This window comes from Cryptotermes secundus, unplaced genomic scaffold, assembly GCF_002891405.2.
Source record: "Cryptotermes secundus unplaced genomic scaffold, Csec_1.0 scaffold22, whole genome shotgun sequence".
Taxonomy (NCBI): Eukaryota; Metazoa; Arthropoda; class Insecta; order Blattodea; family Kalotermitidae; genus Cryptotermes; species Cryptotermes secundus.
In genome coordinates, this window is record NW_019742961.1 from 3,384,399 (window position 1) to 3,394,967 (window position 10,569).

Sequence of the window (10,569 nt, forward strand, 5' to 3'; positions counted from 1 at the left end):
CACTTCGTCAGCATAGTTCACTTGTGGACTAAAATCAGGGAGTTTGTATATTTATACATTCTGGTATCACAAAAAATTCAAAACCCTACATTAAGCTGTACTCTCATCTCAGAAGCATTAAGTACCTCCTTACTGGCATATTTTGCAGCAAGAAGTTAAAAGGTACAAAATAAGATGACTCCTAGTGCCATGAAGTACACGTCAGTTTTAATGATAATCACTTAACTGAGTCACAATTTTATTATGTCACAGCAAGCCACACAAGATGATATGAATAAGGAAAGCAGACTAATGAAGAGTTTTGGGTCCTTGTAACCATCGCATGGCCAATCTTTTGTTAAAGGAAACACAACATCTATAAAACACTTATTGCAATCACTCACACACACACACAAAAAGAGGGAGAACTGAATCCCAGTGACTAACTGAACCATTCAATGTTGCCAGCAGCCACAAAAATAAAACAGTCTGCTGATTATGATAATTATAAGATCTCTTGCATATGCTGAATCACATTTAACTCCCACCAACTTTTCAATGAAACTTAACATAATTACTTAGTAATTAAATATAACTATTATAATCACATATTTCCTTAAACTGAACCATACAAATGCCGATAGTCAGTCCTCTTACACTGCAGATACAAAAGACATTGTTGAAATACTATTCACAACACTTTAAACTAAAAATAATTGTTCTTTACATTTTGTTGTGTTCAACATACCAAAATTTTATCCGAAAGGTTTCTGTTCCACAGTACGCTGTTTTTAAGAAACAAATGTAATTCATTTCCAACTTCATACAAAGCAGGATTTATATGTGGCCAGTAGAACCCAAATCAAAGACACTCAATACCCTTCAGATCCAAAATACCAAATTTCAGCAGAATTGGACAAGTAGTTTTAGAGATGCAATACATGGTCCACACACAACCTGTTTAAGTGAATAATCAATTACAGCATTCAGAATTTTAATATTTACTATCTTGGAAGCAATACTGTTCAGACAACACATAATAAATGGTAGCAAAAGAGATAAAAGCATGACAGTAGACTAATCTGAACAAATATACAAAGACAATGATTAAAAGTTACTCTGAACTAAGGAGCTAGAAATGTAGGCACTCAATAACAGTTCTGATGCATTCACTGTTACCACCCCTAGATTTTCAATTTGTGGACTTTCAATGCTCTCTCATAAATTGCATAAAACAGGCAAACCTCCAACATAAAGTCAGCTGAGTGGTTCTCATGTTAAAAAATGACACAGGAAAAAAAAAAAAGGCTTTTTAAAAACCACAAGAATAACTGAAAACATATAGTGGGTGTAAAACATGTTTAATTTTTTCTACAATGTTACTTCAAAATGTTTTCTGCTCAAGACTGTCACACAAGTGCACATCTTCAGGTAAAGTGTCCATTACTGTTTACCTCACTCGAACCAAATTTGATTGTGACAGGTGTTCTGTAACATTCCTCAATAATAAATTTCATGAAAATTTGTATAGCAGTTCCAAAATTGTTATATGCAGACAGACAGACAGACATGGTGAAGCTATCAGATGCATTTTCGTAACAATTTATTGTGAATATGCTCGCCCCTCAAAGTGAATACAAGTTTTGTAGTACTGACTCATTAACATATGATATTAATGGATTATAAATGAATCAAGACTGACCAATTCCTGTAACTTCATAACAGAAGAACACACCCATACATTATGAACACTACATCAGTGGCAGCAGAAGTAGGACAAAAAGAATGACATTCAGTATAATCCAAAAAGGGCTGTGGGATATGAACAAAGTGCGTTAATAAGATTGGATGTTTTCATGGCAGTGAAGATTCAGACTGTGGTCTTCTGGGCAATAATACTGTTCAGTCTGTCAGATGATTATAAACGTATCTGAGGAACGTGGGGCAGGTTTGATTTTTACTTAATAGCATGAATAAGTAAGCCAGTCAGTAAAACCGAATGTTCTCTTTTCACATCTGAATACATCAGTTTACTGTTAAAGATATTCAAATGATATTAATTATCCACAGTCAAATAACTATTCTGTTCTGTAAAAAGGTAAGGTAAAGCTATCCCTGTAGCAGACCATGAAGGACCATACAGTCGTGAGACGTCAAGGTTGGTGTGAATATCATGAATAGTTCTCCTATAACAGCATATATGCATACACTTGGGTAACTGGGATTTATGAGGGCCAAAAATGTTTATTTTGCACATTTTTCTTAATAATTTCATACCAATTACTTTTTTATAAATCACTGTAATAGCACTGCACTGTCAAATATTTGATCTGTTCTGACAGCTTCAGGGCTTAAATTTGTTTGTATGTGTGTGTGTGTATATATATATATATATATGGAGTAATTAAAAGAGTAAACATAAATTTGGAGTTAATATGAGTTACATTACAGCTGGGTGAAACAAAGTACCGATACTTGATATTTTAAAAGCATACACCTGAGCAATGAAGATACATTTCTTTCTTCCTTTCTTTTTTTTTTTTTCATTGGCGCTACAGCCCTCATTTGGGCCTAGCCCTACCTCCATGAAACTCTCCATTTCACTTCGGTTTTACTAGATCTTAAGACATACGGTAGGACTCCTTGGGCGGGTGATCAGCTCGTCGCATGGCCTCTACCTGTACACAAACACAGAAAAACGCACATAAACATCAATGCGCTGAGTGGGATTCGAACCCACGATCCCGGTTTCCAAGCGAGCGAAGACAGTGCATGTCTTAGACCGCTCGGCTACCGTGACCGGCAATGAAGATACATACTATACCTTAAATCTGATAAACATGTCTTTTCTTGCATATATAATCTTGTCTTACATCAACTGATAATATATGTACAACTGATACTCTACAAATATACTTGTTTAACTTAAATACAATAAATTGTCTTTTCAAAAGTAAAGCTTTCTTTTTGTAAAAATGGGAAGTAGTTTTATTACTGACATTTCTTAAAATAATTAGGAGACTTTGCACATTAATGTCACAAATTCCATTATAAAAATATTATAATACATGTTTATACAAAATGATGAAGACAGTTATTACCATTTTCACGTAAACTGGATTTACAACGTTTAGTGGGTCCGCTCTGTTTAGCCAGTACATATGGAAAGAAAATGTATTATAAATACAAAATGGAGTAGCACTGATAGTTTGCCACTTGTAGAATCCAGGAAATTGTATGTCTCAAAAGGGGTGATACTTATCACAGGTGACAGCGGCTGCTGCTGCTAACACCACCACTATCACCACCACCCACACTACTACTACTACCAGCACTATGTCTTCATGGACCTTTTAGAGTAGCCTTGGCTTCCCTGATCACAGGTACTTCTAACAATAATAGTTTGTACTCAGGTTCTTGGGTCTTACATATATTACTGTAACAATTACTGTTTTTTGTGGCCAAATGCAATTATCCAGTGAACCAACAGAAAGAATTAGTTTCAAATATGGTCTAAGCTACATAACTTGACTGAGGTGAAGCCAATGGCACCTTACACAAATTAATAACTATGGTACTTAGCACTATTTCCATCTTGTAATTCCTATAATTAAATGTTAACAAGAAAAAATAATTTTTATACTCGTCTTGCCTAAGTTTAATGACCTTACTTCATTGCAGTTAAACTTTAATTATCACACTTTAGATGTAAAACTACGTACCTACAATTTTTTATTTCCACTGCAAAACAGTCATTTTAAAAGATCTATCACATTTCAAATTTGAAAATCAAGCACTGAATGATGGTAGCATTACTTGCCATCTATGTCAGCATATTATGTTATTTCATACTGACAGTATGGATGAAAAAAATATACTGTCACATGATAGAGTGACTACAGATGGGATGTGGATTGTTAATTGGATTATTGAACACTTTCAGGTAGTTTTTAGTTTGTATTTCTATGTTGCACAGAACAGAAAATGTTTAGTTTTTTTCTGAAAGTCTGCAATGTTAAAGACTTAGGGTCATTTAAATTCCGGCCGCAGAGGGCTGCTGGCAATTTAAAACTCCGTACGTTAAAGGTTAATGTTTCTTTTCAGTAACACTATGCCCACCCATGTTTCACCTAGAGTTAAAGCACATTCAGTGAAAGAAAAAAACAGGTTTGCAAAGAAGCCATTCCTGACAAATATTATTCTTAACAATGTTCAGGTGCTATATCTTCGATAACCTTCACTGGTGGGAAATAGGTAACAGAGTTCACATTTTGGAAGAACATTACAACTTCCATTATGGTTTTCAACCAATTCATGTCAGGGATGGTACTAGTCATATGTGGATAATCACACCACTGAGTAATGTATGAATAAATCAGCCATCAGAAACCTTTGTTACAAAGAAGTGAAATCTCCCATGGGAGGGGCTCCATGGTCTATAAATCATGTTACTGGGACTGATTTAGAGAGGAGTCATAATTAATCAGTCATGGAGCGACAAATATATAATTAGTTAATGGTTGTAATATTAAAGTGGACCTACTGAAAAATTCAGGATGTCGTCCCATAGGAACAAATAGTCATACATTTTGCCGCGCGTTACCTATGTGATGCGACAAATTCACACAGGTTTTGGATTTGGTGAATATGTTTATTGGCCAATCTCCTCTAAACTTACAAGTACAATTATCATCCACTTACAATGTCATCAGCCATTTCTTACAACACTGTTGTAGTTACTTCTTGCACCGCTAATCTTGGTGAAGATTCCTGGCATGAGAAATTGCTCCTTTCTAAATGTTGGTCGTACCTAACAGCCTAATGGTGTTTTCATCCTTTCATCTGCCCCCTTCTTCAAGGGTGCTCGTCCCAAGCAGCTCTGTGGTACTTCTAGTCACTCTATGTTCTTGTCACCTTTCGCTTTCATTCCATTCATGGAGGGGAGGCCATTGCTTCTACATTACCGGTTCCTCCTCTCTGCACTATTTAACAATTTCTTTCATTTTGGAGGGACTCGACCACTCAATAAGGTCCAGTTTCTCACCTTCTGTAATATACTGGAAACCCAGATGGTTCTCTTCACACCCTCCAACATGAGAGCATGTCCAAGGGCCTCATGTAGTGTCTTCATGTTTCCAGGAATTAGTTCCTTGAAGTCTCAGCTCCTTATTCCTCCGTCACCTCCTGGATGTGATTTACATCACTTCTGGACTGCTAGTCTTTTCTGGGATCTTGGTGCAACATTGTCCCTGTTGTGACCCTGATGACTGTCTCCTACGCCATGCCACTTCTGCGCGGCGGGTTGTCCTCAGACACTTTTCCTAGGTCATGTTTGTCCTGAAGATCTCTCTCCTGCGTCATGCCACTGTTGCATGACGGGACACCTTCCTGTCAGTTTCCTCACACATTCATTCATTCATTCATTCATCCATCCATCCTGCAAACAATAAAAACTGATCACAAATTTACTAAGAGGAAATAAATATGTGTTTTTAAAAGAATTATGTGTGAGATCACAAGTTACTGAGGTCACAACTGGAGGTTCATCACATCCTAATACCAGTCTGACTGCACCTGAATCATACTATGCAGTATGCTAAGTTTCTCTGTCAACACTACCTGTAACATAATCCTGTTCCAAGGGTTATAAGTTCTCTGAATCCAAAAGTTACCAGTAACCAAACAGCTGAGCATCAAGACATCTGAGAGAAGACTGGTAATCAAGGATGTAACAACCACATTCCACAACAAAGATTTCCACTGCTGGAATTTGGTTTGGGAGCTGTTTTAAACTGCACTCTGAGGCAAAGCTCAGTTACAGTCCAAACAGCCAGACTGACAAAAGACACACATACCCAGAGATGTTTCATGCAGACAAAATGCCAGTGCAAGCATAATACCTTTTTCTGCTACTATTCTGTTTTGTTCAAATAGATAAATGCATATAATTCCTATTATGTACTCAATTTTCTTCCCACAACACTTCACTTAAAGGTACTGGGCACTCCTACTACAAACATTCCTGTAACTACAAAATAAAAACATTAGATAAAAACAGAAACTGATACGAATACGTCCTTAAATAAGTTAAATCATTTCTTAATTTGATAATGGGCAGTTATGTAACATTCACTGTATTCTGAAACTCTTAAAAAGTTCTGGGTTGTGATGTTTTTAATCCAGTGCTTCACTGGGAAATAAAACTTCAAATGCACTATCTAACTACTTAACACTTTAACAGCATCCAACACAAATCTGTTCTGCTCCTGGTATACAGTTACCTTCACAACTCACATCATTATCACAATAAATAACACTATTCTTCATATGTTACTTCCTCCCTCTTTTGCACATCTAAGTTAATTACACAGGTCGAGATATGCTAATAAATACATATCATCCTGGCACATATTTACACAATTTTAGTTTTCAATTCAGTCTCTTCGATAAATTCTTTTATATCCTTCTCAAACAGCTTGTTCAAATAATCTCTGTTCCGTTCCTTAAAAATCTCTAGCGTCCTGATATCTTCCTTCAGTTTTTGTAGGCTGCTGTCAGTATTTTCATTTAAGATTAGAACATATTCCAAAGAACTCTGCCTGTAACAGAAATGAATGTGAAATCAACATCTGTTCATGGAGACTGAAACACTGTAATAGAAATGAATGCAAAATCAACATCTGATCACAGAGACAGGAACAATTCAGCATACAAAGGAGCAGTGGCTACTCAAGGACAAGTTCAGAGATTTTACCAGGGGGAATGAATTTTGGAAATAAAACTTGGAGACACTTTAATAATAATAAATGCCAAACAAACAGAAAATGTTTTACATAAGGTCCAAACTGAGGACTATAATAGTGACAACACATCAGCCAAGTCCATGATTTATTTCAACCGTCTTCCAGTGCATACACTCATCTACCTCCTCCTCTCACTCGCACTACATGTTTTGGCACAAAAGTGCCATCTTCAGGTGCTTATTCAATTTACGCTAAACTAGTTCATTGCATGCCTTGTCTTCATATTAAAATAACTAAAATATATATTTATCATATATATTGATAAATGTTAAATGTTAAAAATATTAAAATTGTTCAGGAATTTTTTCTTCCCTACGCTGTATCTCACTACGCGAGTCACATCTATCCTCTTCTGTTGGAGCACTCTTTCACTATCATGTATTATTGTGCTTTGTGTTGTTTCTTGCTCCTGTGACTGCGTGTGTTATACTGCTGGGCCTGCTGGGTATGTGTGTGTGTGTGCTGTCTTTGTTTTGACTCAAAACGAAGACAGCACATTAAAGAAGACTTTACACAGCTGCATTCACGTATCCCCATTTAACCTGTGTGTGTCTCCAACCCAGATTTATCTAATGTGCCATTCTTATGGAATCTAACTTCCCACTCGACCAGGATTTACTGTACACCGGGTCGTTGACTTACAACCACAAAAAAATGAAAAATAAAAGATGATTAATCATTTTTAATTTTTCATCCTTGACACGTTTCGGTAGGAGCAACTATCTTCAGAAGGACATATCAATACATGTGGAAACTACTATTACAATGTGACTGAAAAACATTTATCAATCACAACGGATGGAGTTGATAATACTTTATGTTAAGCTATTCATTAGTTTACTAAAATCAATAACTACAGAGTAAATTCTGCACTTCAGAACACATTCCTTATTGCAGTAAAATGGCTGGAAACCTTCAGCAAGGTTCCTTTACTGAGAAGATATAATACTGCTTCATTTCCACCAGAAACCATAAAAATTGTGCACACAATTATACTACAAATCTAGTGTATACAAACCATTGGATCTACAAAAAGAAACTTCTGCTATAAACTGCAAGAATAATCACTGATACTCACTGGTATAAACTGCTCAGTAGCTTTTCTGTGTTCTGAGGCACAACGTATCTTGTGTATGGTGTTATGTGACAAATATTATCATCCTCTTCTGTGAAACCATGAATACTGGAAACAAAGAAATATCAAAATAAATGTACGTAAAGGTTCTATAGCTCAGAACATTTTAAAAGAAAAATACAATGCCTAACCAAATAAACTAACGAAGAGGCCCTCTGGTACATGTGATAACTTCAAAACATTACATAACAGGACTCATATTTCGAATCTGGCAACACTACAGTGCAGTTGCCTTCAAAGTACTGTCCTTCATAAAACATTCATTTTCCGGATCCGCTACATACGAGTATGACATCCTACAACACAATCTTAAAAGTCAATTGAACTTTGGTTGCATCTGTGAAGCAACAGTCCTTCAGCCAGTTTAACCAGAGATAGAGCCACCTTTGTTTATGAATGCTTCAAGAAAACTGTCTCCTGCAAATGGGAGAGAACACTCTTATACACAGCACCTTACTCTTTTTGATTCCTAAGAGTAGAGATGGGGCAGAGTCCCTTGATACCTAGGCTGTAAATTGTTGAATGTACCAGACACAAATAACAGATCGATAACACGTACAGATAGGGACAGTTAGTTCCAGAGTGTTTCTTTTCAGCAGAACTATTTCTACTCTCTTAAAAACCATAATTGTCATTCCCAAAAACAATATATGCAAGAATGAATTAAAAAACTGCTGTGTAACAGCTTCCTTTGTAGTATGTGTTGGACATTCATTCCCCAGGGATTACCTATCTCATATATAGTGTCACGTGTTTGGAGTTCCATGACAAATAATTGTGGATTCTGGCTTAGGCGAAGTTGTTTTATTGGACGACTCATTTATACAGATTACAGCCTTCTGCTATTATAAAATAAATATTACATGGGTCTACTGAAATTAACATTTTTATCTGGACTATCAGTATTAAAAACTTGAAAAATATAATCAAAATCATTCAATCTATTTGTGAGAAAAATAAAATTTGCAAGTAAGTCTCAGATGGAGACCACTGATTCACCTACAGAATATTGCTTTAATCCACTGCCACTACAGATCATTAAAATTTAATCAAAATTAGTCCGGCTGTTTGACAAAACTGACATTTTCCAACTGAGCTGCTAGACAGTGCATGGTTATTTTCCCGAAGATAGAACCTATGAATTTTTTTTTAGAAAGACGGTCTCCATGAATTAGTAAATTGTAATAAAATTGCTACAGTTGCTGTTGAGAGAACTGCAAATTTTTATTTGGGGATTCCTAGAATGGGCCCTATTTTTTTGCAACCAGACTGTCTGTTCACTGCACTATAGCCTATGATGAATTAACTCTAAATACAATATAAGAATAAAATCCATGCAACTGTTGAGGTGCTAATGAGGTGCATACACATAAACACACAAAGACAGACAAACAAGACAGCATTCCAAAAGCTACTCTCCTGTGTTCTTGAATACTGAAGACACACAGATCTGCCAAAATCTAGGGATCGATTATTTTCACAATTGCAATGCTTCTTACACTATCTACATAGGAAGGCAAGAAACATAATAAAGCAAACAACCCACCGAACAACAAAAACTCTCCCATATGTGTTCTTCTGTAAGTCTTCCCTGAGTATCCTCAGCCCATATGAGAAGAGATCATCCAACCATGTTGGCTCTTTGTATAGGAGTTTCACGTGCTTGATGAGAGCTATCTGATGCAGCACTGCACACTTACTCTCAACAACTACAACTTTCACTTCAGGACATGTTACACGCGTTGTCAACCAATCGGTTTTACTCTGATACAATTCTTCTTCAACAAGAGGGTCAAAGCAATCATACACCTGCAAAAAAAGATAGAGAATGTTTTCATGAAGAACAAAATATTTTGGTAACAAACCTTAGAAAAACCTCTCTGATGGGATGGACACGCTGATCTGAAAGACAAACAAGAAATAGGTGCAAAATTTGGTGAAGGAAACCTCTTGGAAGATGGACATTTGGAAAACACAGTATTGTGCAGTCATCACATGGATTTTTGAGAAATAAGCTGTGAGTTAAACAGTGAGAAACTTAACACCTGAACACCCATGAGTTTGCTGCTGCCCTACCTGCAATAGTCTGCCATTCTGCAACAACAAACACCCTGATGCAAAACAAATACTGCATGAAATTACTTGGTAGATGCTGTTCAAGATGTCAGTTCTCACTCTGAAACATGTCTAGCTGAGTATGAAGGAGTGACATACTGTGAAACATTATCTATGTGTAGAGAAATCTATTCTGGTCATCACAGATCTCATAAACGTGAAACAATAATCACCTTTTCAAAATTTCCTTTTTGTTTGTTCGTGTTCAACATACTGGAATAGTTATTTGTTAGGTTGCCTAACTTGTGAGGTTCCTACAGAACCATTAGCCGCAGACAACATCTAAGAATTAAATGAACTACAGTAGAACTTGGTTATAACGTCATCAAAGGGACCTAAAAATGGTGTCGTTATAAACGAATGTCGTTGTAACCAAAATGGGCACTTCCACAGTAGCCTTATGTTAGTCACGTAAAAATCTACCAAAACCCGAGTTAAAATGTTGCATTTTTTAGTGAAATACGTAGTTAAGTACAGACTAACGTAACATTAACGTGGAATTGATCAAATGTGTAATATCAAAGACATATTACAGCG

At 36.1% G+C, this 10,569-nt stretch overlaps 1 protein-coding gene across 5 annotated transcripts in view; it reads right to left on the reverse strand.

Annotated features, from left to right (window-relative positions):
- Window positions 1-5,114: 5,114 nt before the first annotated feature.
- Window positions 5,115-10,569, reverse strand: part of LOC111873394 — a 76,117-nt gene continuing 70,662 nt past the window's right edge. For 4 of the 5 annotated variants that reach the window (XM_023868062.2, XM_023868063.2, XM_023868064.2 and 1 more), the window contains 3 exons: window positions 9,464-9,726; window positions 7,861-7,965; window positions 5,115-6,578 (listed from right to left, as the gene is read on the reverse strand). In XM_023868062.2, the coding sequence (XP_023723830.1) occupies window positions 6,392-6,578; window positions 7,861-7,965; window positions 9,464-9,726 (555 nt within the window). In that variant the 3' untranslated portion in view covers window positions 5,115-6,391. The remainder of the gene's footprint in view (window positions 6,579-7,860; window positions 7,966-9,463; window positions 9,727-10,569) is intronic. The other variant, XR_002844380.2, reaches the window with a different exon arrangement.